Source organism: Styela clava, chromosome 3 (assembly GCF_964204865.1).
Source record: "Styela clava chromosome 3, kaStyClav1.hap1.2, whole genome shotgun sequence".
Classification (NCBI taxonomy): domain Eukaryota; kingdom Metazoa; phylum Chordata; class Ascidiacea; order Stolidobranchia; family Styelidae; genus Styela; species Styela clava.
This window is the reverse complement of record NC_135252.1, coordinates 8,815,144-8,832,270: the sequence shown is the minus strand read 5'-3', so window position 1 is coordinate 8,832,270 and position 17,127 is coordinate 8,815,144. Positions and strand designations below refer to the sequence as shown.

The window sequence follows — 17,127 nt, the reverse complement described above, 5'->3', positions numbered from 1 at the left end:
TGTGGCTCCTTATTTATGGCCTTGAACGTAAAGCAGAGCGCATATTAGAAGTTCTGATGAAAATGATTAACAATAGTCAGTGTTGGCAAGTAAAGTTTTTATCGAAAGTAGTTTTTAGCAGACTTGTTATAGCACGACGCTTAGAATCCGTAAACCTGTGTTTATATGTCAAATGCCCGAAACTGTTTATACGGGATACATTTTTTATCTGAACAACTCATATACATGGATATAGATTAGCAAAAAACAACTATAAACTGTACGAGTTCTTTTTACATACAATCTTTCCGTGAAGATTTTTTATCATTAACTAAGCCTGATTACTTTGGCATCACTCTCCTGAATATCCATCTCAAAGAATACCATCTGCGTCGGGGTATGGTCGCACGTTTTCGTAAAAATACATTATGATAAATAAATGATCTGTTCATTGAAGTCAACACAGTCGCCTATGCCGTATGCTATTCTATCACCACTGACTAATTCATACAGGCGTGTTGGAATATCTATATAGCTAGTGATTCTACTGACATTGTGTAGGCGTAGCTGACTGCATCCGTTTAGGTTTAACTGTTGACGGTCAGATAGGATTTAAATGATTAAATTAAAAACAGCAATGACAGTCGTCAGAATGAGAGACATAGGGAATAAAATGGGGCGACGTTTTCTGAGTTCTCGCTGTTCGTGCGAACACATGCGGGTGACAATTAAATGTCACGAATGCCGTTTGAGCCTGACAAAAACAGAGCGAGAAAATGGCGTCGATATTACGGCCTACTTTCGTTCGTCGTCAACGTCATTTTGTATGTTGAAAAAGAGATGTTTATTGCAACGACTTCGGTTACTCGGAGATAGAGAAGAAGCTACTACGCCATATTGAAGCTGGAACGAATTCGGCCAACCTCCGAGAAGACTTTACAAAAAAATAATAGATACATTCACCAACTATACAAAAAGCAATGTAGGCCTGCCTACTCGGGACAAGTAAATCTACGGTGCAACCATGTTTGTTGATTGAACAGTACTCGCGCCGAGAATCTTGAAGTAAACAAAGCTGTTTGTAGTTGTAACGCATTCTCTGTAGCGATTTGTCTGCCATTTACATCGAGACCCACGAATGAAGGTTTTCTACTCGAAAGTTTTCAGAACTACCATCTCATGCGATGGTCAAATCGAAATTCCTACATGCGCGGACGATACGCCGCTACAGAAATCATATTTGTGCTCTCCCATCATTGAATGAACACAAGAAAATGCATGGCAAGACGATTCATTTTACATAAATTGATTAAAAAATCATATTGCACCATAACAAGAACACATACCACGGCCTTCTCGAAGCAATTTATAGAGATAGCAGGTTAAATATATACCAAATCAATAGGCAGACCATCGTGTAACCCATTTGCTCGACGCAAATGATTTCATACCATGAATCGTGTATGGTCATGTAAGATCAGAAGTTTACAGTTGATTTTAGATACCAGCCAATAAAATGTAAATTCATTGAGCAATTAACAGGAAGATTTCTAATTACCAAGATGAAAAAGACAAAATGATGAAAAAGAGCAGATAAGGGTATATAGGAAACACGGATATTCTGAATAATGTGTGAAGAGCATGTACATTATTATTCATTTGACTGGTATAATTAGGGTTAATTTTCAAAGAAATAGCATTCAGCAATAGGGTAATTACAATATAGAAGATGCTGACAGTTAAAATTGACTTTTCGAAACTTACATGCATTATTCAAAGAACATTGTAATTTACCTAGAATAGGGGTATATTAAAAGTCCTGGTGAATTTGAGGAAATCATGAAATAGATTTAGCAATAATATGTATTCCAATTTGAAAATTTTGTGACTAAAATTAATTTTATAGAGTAGAATAGGCGAAAAATATATATGGTAAAAATAAATTATGGACAATTGTATTCAGAATGAGTATTATGTTGGTAAATCCCACAAGAAAATAAAATGCATACATTAGTGGTTGAAAATAAGAATGAACGCCAGCAATGCTGAACATCATTTTCATAGATCTAGCAAACAGAGCATGGAAAAATACCATATCAACTATTAGATCGAACATGAGATGGCTGGCTGACAATATATTTTTTTAAAACTCCCGTAGTAAGTGTACCAGGGTAAGGTTAGGCCATAATTTTATTCCAATTTTCTTTATTTTGGTTCTATACCATATCCCATAGGTTTCATTCTCTTTACATAACTTAATGTAAAGTAGGCGAAAAAAATTAGTCACCTCCATATTAGTACACATACTACTGGAGCGCCATTTTTTTTACAACTTTTAAAAGCATGCTCTTTCATTTGGGTGAATACAAAAAGTAGAATTATATTATTCAAAATTACTGACTGCGATTTTGAAAGTAAAAAAAAGTGTAAGGGGGTACGAATTGTTTCAAATATAGTTGAGATGCAGAGCACTTGATCTAGAATAAGTTATATCTAGAATAATTGAGTAGAAAATTGAATAAACAATTTCCAGGTCCAAATAATACTGATATGATTTACTGGATGGTTAAAAGACCAGTTGGTTTAAAAACATCAATTCCTTGGTGTAACACCAACACGCCACGATAACCGCCATTGACAAGAAGACTTGCAAACTGGAAAATATAAAACGATCAAATGAGCACATAACAACATTGATGAACAATGAATGGGGAGAGCATATTTCAATTGAATCAAGTTTATTTTTTTCAAATAGTAAAAATCAATCGCATACAACATTCAGAAAAAGGGAGATTATCATACAATTTTACAAGGGACGTCGCGAGAAACCAAAGCTGGTTATCAAGCAGCAACACCAGAAGTTCTAATATCTAATTGAAAAGATTGGAAATTTTATTTACAGAACTACCGTTATTGTCAGTGAGCACCGTATGATTTCACGAATTAATTAATTTGAACAAGATTTGGCATTTTGTGTCAGGTAATACCCATAATCTTCCAATAGGAGTAGAAGTTTATTCTCAAAAATATTGAAAACAGAACAACAAAATATGATTTAGGATTGGTGGTTTTCCGATGCTACCATATACTGTAATTTGACACCATAGTGTTTCACTGCTGAGAAATCAAAGTCAACTCATACTTGGGGCAATGTACCAAATTCCTAAATCACCAATGTTTTGGGGTCTGCTGTTTAACTCAGCGGGTAACTGTGTGGAATGTAAAAATAATCGGTACCAGTTAGCTGGTATGTGTAACTAATCCACCAACTGGTCCAATGTGGCAGCCAAACTGGTAATATTTTGCTCCTACCAACAATACTATAACCATACGATGGGTGATTGCTTCTTGGGGTTAAGCCATAATTTTATTCCGACTTTCCTTATTTTAGTTCTATTACGAGTTTGGGGACTCTCTGTCAAGTGAATATACTCCCTGCCCATAGGATTCAATCCCTTTCAACAACTTGATGTAAAGTAGTCGAACAAAATTAATTACCTCCACATTGGTACACACACATTTGCATTGCCCAAAGTTTATCTGCAAAATTAAAAAAATTGACAAACCTTGGCATCTTCTCTACTCTGTTTATTTCCGACAACGATAATCAATCTTGGTTTGAATTGATCAATAGTTTGAAAGCCTTGAAGTGATTTATTCAACGATCCATCAGGATTTTTACATGTTTGATATGATATATTATGACTACCTGGTATAGCTGCTCTATGAAATTCATCAGGCGATCTGTGAAAATAGGAAAAATAAACTTGAAAAATGATATTGAAAAACTTCACTCCATAAAAACCATTCCCGAGTTTCTAATTCACACAGAAATAACCAATGAAAACAAAGTATATTCGATACTCTCGTAGTGTGTGTACCAAGTTGGGGTTAGGCCATAATTTTATTCCGATTTTCCTTATTTTAGTTCTATTACGAGTTCGAGGACTGTCTGTGTTAGCCGAGTAAATAGGCTTCAGTCGATTTACGCAACTTGATATTAAGTAGGCAGACAAAATTATTACCTCCATATTGGCACACACACTTCTGGAGCGCCGTATATTCAATCAGCACTAATATCAGTTTACTTAACAAATTACATCATGAATGAAATTATCAGTTTAGGTGTACATGACAATGAGTAGAGCGATTTTGTTTCGAATGTTTCGTGTGTCTAAGATTAAAAAAACTGAGACAAGAAATAGGTAGTTATGGCAATTATCTTTATTTTTTAAATTACTACCTGACGTCTAAAATAGTTATCTTTGGCTTTGCATTTTTTGCTGATCTCTTCGCTGGAGTTTTTGAATGAGATGGTCCTTTAAGTTCACATAATTGGATCATGTCATCTGCTGATATTCTTGGACTAATTTCACATTTTAAATCTTCCAAAGATACTTCACTCATCGACTGAAATAAAACATTGAACAATACAAATGGTACTGAATTCAGTTGATGGACCTTGGATGAATTATGTAGTACCAAATGTGGACTCTTCCTTCTTTTACTACCAAGCATATATATCGAGTTATGTATTGAATATTGTTCTACGCAGTGTAGTCTAATACAGATGGGGAACCTGTGTGATTGTCTAGCATTGTCACAAGGCTATGGGGTGGAGGTGACAAGCTTTATTTCAATCCCAGCATAGATATGGTTAGTGCACTTGTTATTAATTATTCTTTAGATTGTCTCAAACATGACTCCAATTATTTTCATTCTTGCTCGTGGCACCATCCTACCCACCACACCACCAGTATGCAATTTTAGTGAAGCCTTCTTCTTATTTTATTCAAATGTTACACATTCACAATTGAATTGCTTTTAATTATTTATAGCGATGTCTTCAACATCCATAAATCTTTTAGAACAACAAACATAGTAATCACCAATCATCACATTGTAAATTTGAAAGATTTAAAGTACAATTAATTTTTCACAAAAACTTCTGGTGGGTTATTTTGCTCTTTTGTAATTTTGTTTTGTATACAATTAATTGGAAGAAATGAACCCACATATCAGACTTCAAACAACAACAAAAGCATTTTTGCATTTTGAAAAACAGATCAAGTAAACCCCCCTATACGTCTTATATACAACATCAACAAAAATTAGTAAATTCAAACAGAAAAACTTCTTACCAATTCATCATGAGGAATTGTATTGTAATCTTCTGTATAATATGACACAGGTTTTCTAGTACTTTTACTGCTTCTTTTTGCATGCTTTCTGTAAGTTGCACTTCTTGGTGTGGCACAAAACAATTGGATCGAGATTTGTACAATGGCATCAATGTCAATTTCTGAAAATAGAAGCTGATATTCAGCTGCCTTATATGTAGATAGGCATAGCCCATCAGTGGTTACATGCTGATCAACTATCAATGAAAATAGTTTCATATTAAAAATTCTGTATTTATCTTTCGTATAAAAATGCACCGAGAATTACAGATTTTACAAAGCAACCTATTATTAATTGAATATTTATATATAACTATATCAATGATTGTTAAAAAAAAAAAGCTGTAAAAATAATTTCTTCTGCAAGTTTTTTCCAAAGTGTTTCAAATCTTTACCCATTTGAGGCCCTACTCACGTATCTTAATTGCGGGCACAAAACTAAGTATTTGAAAGTTTATTTAGACTGGCACAGCCAAACTATCATGCTATCTTATGCAAGTGGTGAACAGAGGTTTTGGCCCAAGATCTCTCAATGTGGAAATGTATACGGCTTCCTCAACCCTCAAGTCCATGCATCTGAAAACAAATAACTGGTCAACTAATCCCATACCCGACATGGACTGGTAAGCGGACGAGAGGCCATAGTTCGCAATACGATTGAGCTGTCTTAACATCTTTCCTCTCCCCAGAGATAAATATGTAAATCCTATCTTAACCAAATGGCCGGAATGAAAAAACTAGTCCCAATGCCATCACTGGTATCTTATCAGATTTTAATATTTCTAGAATCAATCAATGAGTATTACATGCCAAATAATTCCAAAATTTCAATCAGTGTTTGGTTTACCTGGAAGATCCGAAAACATCAGAATGCATTCATTGAAATCAAATGTCATCAACTGAGATTTGAGTTGTTTTAATATTGCAACACCGACACACAGAGGGAATGATGAGTTACCAAGCAGTAATGTATCCCATAAATGAACAATTTTATGAAGAGGAAAAACATCTGAAAGGATTATCATAATATCCTATTAAAACTGGATTCCTGTTTCAACGAATAGGGTATGTTTATAAATGAGTACGGTAATGTTACAGAGTAAATTTCAGAAAGTGTTATAATTTAGCAACAATATATATTCACTCGGTGGTGTGGCGCATCATGCATCACTCACCAGCGCACCTCTGATTACCCTGTGTGGGTTCGCCATGCGCATCCGATGCGGGAATAGTTATGTGCGAGAGAATTGCTAGACTCCTTGCCCCCATAGAGTGGTTTGCGTAATCACTGTACAGTTACGGCTTCCTCCACCATCAAGTCCATGCTTCGGAAAACAAATAACTGGCTAACTGATCCCATACCCGACATGGACTGGTAACTGGACAAAAAATCATGATGTGCCATATGATTAAGCGTTCTTATCAGCTTTCCTCCCCAACAGGATAAATATGTAAATCCTATCCTATCCTATTTCAAGAAGCCGAAATTGATAGAAAGGCATGAAATTGTAATGCTACACTCATTGTATATATCATGAGCATTTTTTTTTAGAAACATACATTTTTAAACTGTGGGATAAAGCAATAGGTGAAAGTTGACCAGATCTCATTATCTATTTCTACGTAATCCACGGTTGATAAGATACGGACTGTCTTGATGTTATTCACAAACTACCGTAATAAGAAATGGTAGAATCGATTCTCGGTCGATTCTGGTACAACCCAATACCGGTTTTCTAAAATAATTTAAAGAATTTTTCATTTTGACTCCAGTACAACCCAATCATGATTTTCTGAAATAATTCAAATTTTATTTTTTAAATTGAATTATTTGTAATTCTAAATGACTCAAGGCAATCTTTTGTTATTTTGTAATACAACGCTTATTTCAAACTTTTTGCTCCGAATAAATCCCTAAACAAGTAGTAATATGTAAACAACTACTATTTCTTGAAAGACCAGAATCATTTCAGTTCGACATTGACAGTTTATTACACCATGGTTGAGATGGTGAGCATTGGATTTGAACCAGAATGACCTGTGATGCGAACAGCTTAAGTCTTAACACTTTAACCGCCAGAAAACCGGTCCCACAAATCTACAGGGAAAAAATTCTTAGTGGAATAATTGCTACTCAATGGAATTTAAGAAGAATAAAATTTCACACTTACGAGTAAACATTGTCAAAAACCAAGGAATGGAATATAACTCAGGAATGAAACCGATTTTTTCAAGATGATTTGCAAGTTCAGGTTCATGGAATGCGATTAAGTGTCTGAATACTGCCAGATATTCTGAACAAAAAAATTTCTTGAATAATAGAATTCTGCTATGTAAAGCATAAGAGAGAGAGTGAGATTTATCATTCATCAACCAGAAAAAACAGTCTTGATAATAATAATAAAAGTAATAAGAAAAACGTTTCCTTCAGATTGGAGGGATCGATACCGTCATCAGAGTCAGCTCCCACCATGTTCGCACCAATTAAAATAAAATCACAGTAAACAATAATCAGTATTGTAATAAAGCGGTTATAACTTCAAGAATTCTGCATCTTGGAAAAATTTAAAAGTAACCTCAAACAAAAACAAGTTTAGGATGTAGCCTGTTCTTAAATGAAAAATGCCTATTAAAAATTTGAGTACACAAGTTGACAATAAAGTATGATGGTTGTCAACCAGAAGAGCCAGAGTCATTTTTAAATTGCGAACTATATTCTTACACATCCTTATGGAGTTCCCTAAATCAATTTTTTTGTGGATTGGAACCCTTACCTCTTAGGCATAGATGTTGTAAAATAATAGATACATATGTAACACACAATAATTGGTACTCCCGTTATATGTGTACCAGGTCAGGGTTAGGCCATAATTTTATTCCCATTTTCCTTATTTTAGTTCTATTACGAGTTTGGGGACTGTTTGTGTTGGTCAAGTGAATAAACCTGTGCCTATTGGCTTCAGTCCCTTTACTTGATGTAAAGTAGGCGAACAGAATTAGTTACCCCTATATTGGTACACATAATTCTGGAGCGCCCAGTAATTAGTATCATTATCTCGATTGCAAAAATTTATATCAAAATGTTCAACAAAGATAAGACCATAGGAACATTAGAACACTTACCTTGAATAATAGCTGAATTATCTTTAAGGAAAAAATTATACAAATATTTGTCAATATAGTTTGACATTGAAGCCCATGCAAGGTGCTCTGTGTTAAAATTCAAATGAAGAAAAGCAGCACATAGTGAATCCAAACCTGAAAATATCATATTTATTGAATGTATTATCTTCGAATACAATTCGAGAAGTAGCTCAAAATTTATTACAATCAAAATAGATGGATGAAGTTGTATGACTAATTGGAGACTACAATCTTAACAAAATGTTGAAAGAAAAAACAGATTACCTGTTAATTAATAATAAAATGCAAAATTTGGAATTAAATTATCAGGTAGGATTTGAAAAAAAAGTGATAGCTCTCTAGCAACATGTTCCTTTTTCATAAACTCCGGTATTTCGATAAATTTTTTTGTCGAATATAAGCAGTAGCATAATAGAACAATTTTACCTTGCCAGTATGACAAAGTAGGATGAGATTTGAGCCAGGCTTTCAAAATTCGTTTGAATTTCTTATGAGCAACAGGTGATGATAACAAAGGATCATACTGATGACATCTTGGAATATCAACTGCAATTTGTCTGTCTGAACTTAGTGGAGTTTCTTTGTCAATGTTTTCATATTCTGCTTTAACATCACCCTAGAAAAATATGTTCGTTTATTTGGATTCTTCGGAATAATTTAAAACATAAAAAAAATTCAAAAATAAATCATTTATTTCTTGAAAATTACAAAAAGAAATAAATCAATGTTTATCTGACACTCCAGAAGTGTGTGTACCAATATACCTATATTTAAAAATATGGTATCATATTGAGTGTATTTGATATAAAAGATTATTAGATTTTAGATAATGGATTCAAAAATCGATCACTTCTATCTAGTGGAAGTGGCATACCAAGTAATATTGTAATATTTAAGGCACATATGTGAACAACATAGTTATCTTAAAGTCAAATTTTAAACTTATTTGTCCACCAATGGATGTTTCCCCAAGCATCCATTTACATGTTCATTACCGTAACAAAGACCTATCAGCAATAAGTCAAAGATGACATAACAATTGTAATTTTTGTAGCCTCTCAAACAGATATTTAAGCATGATTGTAAACATTGCGCTGTTTTCGCGGTTTTCCGTGTTAATTGTCAGTTTTCAGTTGTGTGTCTATAAATTAGTTGTAGATGAAGTATTTTGATTGTCATATCTTCCGGTGAGCTTAAGTTTAGTTGCAATGATCAAAAATTAATAAGCGGCCAGTGGAACTATATTTTAATGAAAATAATGGTTTTGAGCATGTTTTGATCAGTTTGTAGGCGCAACTCTCTAAAACTCTCAAAATAAGCATCCAAAATTTTGCAATAGTAAAGTACTAGAAAAGTTTTTCTTGGGTCATAGATCGGGGAAACATCCATTTTAATCAGTTAATGTGATTTTACATACATTACTATTAACTACTAGTAGTTAGGCACCCAACCTCAATCATAACTACTTCTAATAGATTGAACGTCAACTACTTTATTATAATAAAAACTTTTAATTCTTACTGTGACATCAAGTAATGCTGCCCAAACCAATCCTCGTAAATGAGGTGGAATGTCGATCCTGGCTTCTTTCCAAATTCTTTCACGCAAATATGGATAACCCTTGAAAAAAAAGAGAAAACATTATCTTCATTAATGTTCTTATACCAACTTTTTTAAAGCTTTATCGACCGACTATCCCTAAATTCCTATCATGTTTGTAATAATAGCATTGCATAGTGAAGTTTTAGCATAAAAAAATTAATCAAGATGTTCACAGCATTGCATAGTGAAGTTTTAGCATGAAAAAATTAATCAAGATGTTCCACTTATTTCTTGAACCAAATTGAGTGACAAGTGACAACAACCTTTAAGTTATAAAAACAATACCCAACAGCATTTCACTGAATCACTGATAAGAGATTATAATTTTTTGGAAGAGCGAAACGTTCCGCTTCAGCATTGACTCCCCAATTTAGTTCACTACGGATGCATTTCCTTGAACACTTTTTTCAATACTTTTCGAGACATTTCAGACATCCAATATAGGGTGTCCATAAAGTCCCTTTACAATTTCAATTTTTTTATGAAGTCAGTACTCAATATATATCTTAACTAGGTTTGTTTTGTTCTAATAAGTAATTGTTTAAGTATTTTTACTTCATTTAATACATCTCTGAGAGCCAAAACAATATATGGTATCGATAAATTCCCTTTACAATTTAAAAAAAAAAGACTAAGACTTTTTGGACAAACTTTCACTGAACTTACCAACAATAATCTCTTATATAATATAATTCTGTGAAGTTGATATTCAATGTCGTTTTCTTTTATAACCAAAGGTAAAGATGATGTTGTATCCTGAGTATTGTATAAATATAAACAATTTGAGTTGATGAACAACTTATATTCAAAATTGTAAACAAGAAAGAAAAGCTGAAAATTGAAATAGCATGAAAGTCTTGAGTTAAAGGTTATTTAGGTTTTTCAAACTCGCAATGCTTCCACTTTATCTAGTACAAACCTGAAAAAATTGGAACAAATTTTGATTTGATTTTTCCAATGTTGAATTGCGAATTACCTTTTATATATGTTTTATATATGCACAGTTGATCAATGGTATATGTGAGCTTGAGCATAAAAACACAGCCGATTGTCAGATCTTTTCTCAATTTTGACAGATTTAATCATTTTATATCAAGTTTTTTTTGAAAAGGTTGACTGATATTTTGCGACACACTCGAAACTACATTGTGACACACTAGAACATCATGATTATTTGGGAGTCGCTCAAGTAAATATTTGTTGTTATTCATTCCACCATGTAGTAAAATTGACTCAACTCATACAATCATGGTAGAAAATAAGCAGCCTGCATTTATGTACGAACAAACCTTCATTAAAGCTGTCGTATCTTCAACTTCTTTTCCGTTATTTTGCTTATTCTCAAGCAATGGATAGTAAGACTCCGGTGTTACATCCTGATTTAAATAAAATTTAAGCTGTGAGTAAAAGAACACAAATAGGCATAGCAGTGCATAGATTATGCTTCGTAGCTATCTAGCCTTATCTATATTTTACATCATGGGTAAGGTGCTTGGCATGGATAAAACAACAAGCATATTATGAACATATGACTTTTCAAATTGTTCTCACTATTTTTACACAATGTTTCCCAGTCTCTCCTATGAACAGGACTCTGCACAAGCAGCTAATGATACAGGTATGCAAAACCTACTATTTTTAAGAAAGAACAGATATAGTTTATTATGTCCTGAACTTTATTCCAATTTCAAGCAGAATTTGATTCCGAGTCTCGACTATTTATCGACTCAATGAGTTTATATCTGAAATGGGCAAACTACGGCCCACGGGCCAAATCTGGCCCGCCTGATGCTGCTACAATCAAACTGAAACCAAATTTTGATGTTTAACCAAAAAATAGCTCAAGGAATTTGTTAAGATTGTGATTAAATTTAGTTTTGGCATGAGGCTTATTGTTTTCCACTTTTGCTTTGGTAACACTGTGAATGTTGTTCACAAAATGTAACTTTTTACATCACACTTACATGACCGCTAGCCTAAGTGGGCAAAATTTTTGGCCCGTGGTCCAAAAACCTCATCCACCCCTGGTATATATAATAATAACATATATAGTTGTCGATATGCATGTATAACACACGGACACGGAAGATTTTATTTTTGAAAGACATTGTCATATTGTTCCAGCCCAGGAGTCATCAATATGCCTGGTATCGCACTGCTCATCAGCATGCATAGGCTCACAGGTTCAAATCCTGTGGAAAATTATTGATGGGCGGTATCAGGGTAGGTTCAATTAAGCTGGTACTTCCAAAAAATACATACCTTCAATCTATTCCGCAGGGCATCAAGAGATAAAACTATTGTTGAAGAATCATACAAATGAGCGATGGATGTATCCAGACTTATTACTTCACCATGTAGTGACATCGATCTAGAATTTCAATAAAACATCAATAAAATATATATTTTGAGTTCAAAATACTATTGAACAACAATTCGGAATGAATTCAAATTCAGAAGACTGCAAAGCATACCGCAGGTCAAAAGACAGAAGGATCAAATCTTTTCTACAATAGATAGTAAAGCCAATTTCCTTGGTTTGAAACTCAAGAGACTCACCTATCAATTGCCATGTGCTATTATATTCAATTACAGTGATACCTTGATAGTCGAACATAGGATTGGTTTTCGCCTACCGATTTGTTCGAGTACCACAACTTTTTTATCAAAAAAGAGCAACTTGGCAATTATTTTAATATGTTCTTAGGAATTTCAAAATATCCAAAATAGTAATAAAACATGTACTTAATAAAGATTAAACATAATAAAAATAAAAATATTGAAAATTTGTATCTTTCGTATAGCTTTATTTATCATTTTCCTATGCTTGGCTGTTCGAGCATTCAATTACTGCAACATTTCTAAGTCGAAATTTTTGGTCGACTATGGAATTGTTGAGTTCAGAATAATACATAAAAAGTTATATGGATTAAATACTGTCACTTGAAGACATATTTACTGATGGTTGGTTTAAGGTTGCACACAACTGAATATTACTAAAAATGATGCGTGCAACTGACGACCATTTTTACTTACAGAGGTAAGTTGAGTATTGGAGGAACTGAGTGTACAGTGTTACTTTTTCTGACTTCCGAAAAGACATCACCACCAGCAAGCTTCCACAAATGCCAGATTTCAGAATACTCCCTTTCCAACAGAGGCTCTGAATAAAAAATAAAATAAAAATTATAAAAACATCCGCTTATCTCCTCATTTCCATCCAATAATCACATGTACTGCATCATTCAAATTTAGGGATTCTAATTTTGCATACCACTCATATTTCAGAATGCATTGCCTCCACATACTGAACTGTTATTACGTACTTTATCACAGTTTTGTAAGCCTAATATTTCAAATGCTTGTGATGATTTTGATTTTGATATTAACAATACAAATAGTGAAATAAATACAGGATTTTAAGCTGGTTTTTACCTTTTATTAACTAATTGGTTCAACGCATATTCTTGTCATTTATTATGTTTAATATATTGCAAGTTGAATTTTAAATGACATTGATGTATTGTGTCAATTGTTGGGGGATATGTGGACATCGGCCTTTCTGGGTTTGTGGCTGGAATCCTGTGGAGAATGATTATAGGGAATTGACAGCTGGATGGTCGTTTACCCGAGGCTGGTCTGTTTTGGTTTCTGCTAACGTTCTTTTATAAATAATTGGTTGGATTTTCAACACCTACCCTTTGTAAGAGTCAAGATGTTTGGAACATCTTATTGTGCTTCCTCTTCCTGGGTATGTATGTAAAATCTTATCCCAATAAATTTCAATCTTACCTACTAGGCTAAGTAGACTTCATAAAAAACAAAATATTACCAATCGATCTTGAAGTTGCATATTCTTTAGCAGTTGGAAGTCGGAGTCCAGAGCAATCACAACCAGTTGAAAACAAAGTTGATCTTTTTCCGTGTGTAACAATATTTTTCTCTCGTAATTCAGAGAACAAATCCATACCAAACAATTCTTTAGGTGTTGGTCTGGAAGATGACAACAATAGAGAAATAATGAAATAGGATAGAATTTCCATATTTAGTATTTCTGGGGTAAAAGATAATTATATGACTAAATTGTACATAGCAAAACATACCCTATAATCTGTTTACCAGAAATACATGTATATATGGGAATATTTAAATTGTTCGACAAACCAGATGCACAGATGTGACTGGTGCATATAGTTGGTGATAGTGTTTGATACTAGGCCATATACCCTGAGTTCTTTATATGAGCAATTACTTTCCTGAGTGGGCCAGTTACAGATAATAGACTTGTTATTGGGCGAGAGGCTATAGTCGTAATTTCAGCAGACACGAGACGAGAGGCCTGGATGAAACACTTTGGTGGGCCAGAATTCCCACAGGCCGAAATTTGCCCATCCCTGATATTACATAACTAAAACTAGCCATACCTTTTAAGAGGGTCTGCAGTTAAACATGTTTCAATAAACATCTTAATACTATCGGGTAACTTCTGATAGATATATTCAGCATTTTCAACACCAGAATATTTAACAAGTTTTGGTACAACATCATCTCCAGATATAAGAAAACCAAGAATTTTTTTACATGTCTCTTCCACTTCATCTTTATCAGGAAAAATTTGATGACCCTGTGAAATGAAAATGATTAGATAAATTAGATTAAAAAAGATAAGATAAAAAAAAACACAAATATAACATAAGCGAAAGGTGAGTGTAGACTCTTGTTTTTGTCAGAAATACGCGAGTGCGTTGTGCAATCCAATCGTATGATTCAGGGAGGTGCTATTGACGTGCCGTGTCCAAGTCACATGTTATTAGGTATTCTAATAGTTTGCTGTTCGATTACTTTGCCCAGCCCTGCTTAGTAATCGGTAATTATTAACTCGATTAATTTTATGTGAATAAACTTGCCTTATGTGTTTTATGTAAATACAAACATAAATCGTAAGCCTTAAAGTTTTAAACCTAAATTTCCGCCTGATGAAAAATCACTCATATTATGAAAAAATGTTATACCGAATTAACAATGAACATTCAATTCTCACAAGACATAATTCCAAGCATATAATTCCAAGCGCCCAAACATCTATATTTCCAGAAGGAAAATGTTTATCGTTTTCATGTTGCTCTCCTGTGAACAATAATTCTTCAGGGCTGAGATAACTGTGGCAACCAACAGGGAATGAAACTTCTTGTCCAGCATCTGTCATGTAGTACAGACCATATGCATAGAGTTTAACTGAGCCCTGAAAAGAAAGTAGAATGTTAATCATGCAGGCCTACTAGAAAATGCAGGTTATTACAATTTAAATGATATTGATAGATTCTCAAAAGCAGTCTACTGTCTAACAGTACTATTTGGGCCAAAGATCAAACAGAGAAAAAAAAGGACTATAAATATAAATGATCAAAAACAATACAAACGATATTTTTGCTTTGATTCAGTTTGTTGCCAATTTGAACAATTGTTTCTCATGCTGGAATTCATTTTTCATAGTAAGTTAGAAGTTTCCCATTCATCCCATGGATGCAAAGGGAGCTTGATTTTAGGGTAATCTTGAAGCGGAATAGAACATTGACAAAAAAACTTCACTAAATTCAAACAGACGAATTGAAGGGGTTACATGAACCACCACATGACAAAAAAGGGACCTCCTGAATTGGCGCACAAGCTGAAATTAGGTTGTGTACCAAGTTAGAAGTCAGGTTATGCAACATCTTGGTGTACATACTCCAGGAGTACCCAAAAAAGAGTTCAGTAATCCTTTACACAACTAACCCCTAACCACCAAAAAAGATTTAAACCTGCAAAGCCACAGAGGGTAATCAGAGGTCTGATGGCAAGCATGTTGATAAAGTTCAGAAGGATGCTTCCACAACCTGGCCACTGTCCTATGTCTGGAAATAGTTATTGATTTTAGCCTTGATGGTCGATGAAGTTGAAACTCACCGGGGGTTACTTAAAGCACCTGACAGATATAAGTCCAACCATCCCTTGCACACAATAAATCCTTATGGGTTTCAAAGCACAAGGCCAGTAAATAACAATCACTGCACAAATTGACTAATCAAATTGTTGTGTATTAGCATTCATACCTCAGAATTAAGGAGAACATTTGTTGGATGAAGATTGTGATGAACAATTCCATGTGAATCAAGAAAAACAAGTCCATCTAGTATTTCATATGTTGTCTTCGTTACAACACGGTACCTGATGAATAAACGCTGAATATCAGAACACTCTTATGCAAATGATAAAATATTGCTGTATATTTTTAATTTCGTCATTGAATAGTTTCTCACCATTCATTCAAGATTGCGGAACGTTGCTTCGGAATTAGTGTTAGAACATTTTCCTCATGATATTCAGAAATACAAAATATTCTGTCATGCTTCCCTCGACAAAAATCAAGATATTTGCATAGATGTTTATGTCTTAATGCTTTCAAGCACTGCGCCCTGCAAAAAGTTCAATAACTGTATCATATTACTATATATAAACATCTGGTACTGAAACAATTTATTGGCTAACTAATCCCATACCCATATTGGCTGGTGACCAGACACGAGATCGTCGTTCGCTATATATGATTGAGCTGTCTTATCAACTTTCCCCCGTGAAAAATTTGTGAATCCTATTCTGTATCCTACCTCATAGAGTGATAATAACAGGATTTATAGCATATGATAATTGGTATTACATTACAATTCATAGAACTATTCACAATAACTGAATAAATGACTTCGAAAATTTAAACACATCTCAATCAAATACAAAAACAGACATCAAAAATTAAAAAAATTATCATGTCTATTTTGCTAAAAACTGAAAACGTTTAAATGACATCTTTAGTGCAGACCAGAGACACATTTTGAGTGTTTTGTGAATGAAATGTATGAGTATGCCCCTGGTCTCTTTTTCACATAATGAAATAAATAAATACTACAACTATCTTTAATCATATAACATTGAGTAAAATTACTAAACTCACATACCTTCCAAGGACTTTGATAGAGTTTGGTGTCACTGGCAAGCCATCACTTCCACATTTATTATGAGGCACAGGACTGGTGATAAATGTTGTAAGGCCAATTTTGCCCTTTCCTATTCCATCTTCATTCATCTTATTTCATATCTCATACACTTTCAAACGAAGTTAACAAGCCGCCACTATCGTCACGGCAAATTGTGCTATTGGTCTTATGACGAAGGCGTATTTGTAAAC

At 33.8% G+C, this 17,127-nt stretch overlaps 1 protein-coding gene across 1 annotated transcript; it reads right to left on the bottom strand.

The window, feature by feature from the left end:
- Nucleotides 1–1,254: 1,254 nt before the first annotated feature.
- On the bottom strand, nt 1,255–17,038 carry LOC120341892 (TBC domain-containing protein kinase-like protein). The gene is made up of 19 exons (XM_039410464.2): nt 16,898–17,038; nt 16,205–16,360; nt 15,998–16,112; nt 14,947–15,147; nt 14,330–14,529; nt 13,738–13,898; nt 12,942–13,068; nt 12,168–12,276; nt 11,195–11,281; nt 10,572–10,661; nt 9,825–9,923; nt 8,730–8,919; nt 8,283–8,417; nt 7,331–7,453; nt 6,007–6,168; nt 5,121–5,281; nt 4,223–4,389; nt 3,546–3,723; nt 1,255–2,633 (listed from the first exon to the last, which is right to left on the bottom strand). The coding sequence occupies exons 1-19, from the start codon at nt 17,023–17,025 to the stop codon at nt 2,535–2,537; spliced, it is 2,688 nt and encodes an 895-aa protein (XP_039266398.2). The 5' UTR covers nt 17,026–17,038; the 3' UTR covers nt 1,255–2,534.
- Between the last annotated feature and the right edge of the window lie 89 nt (nt 17,039–17,127).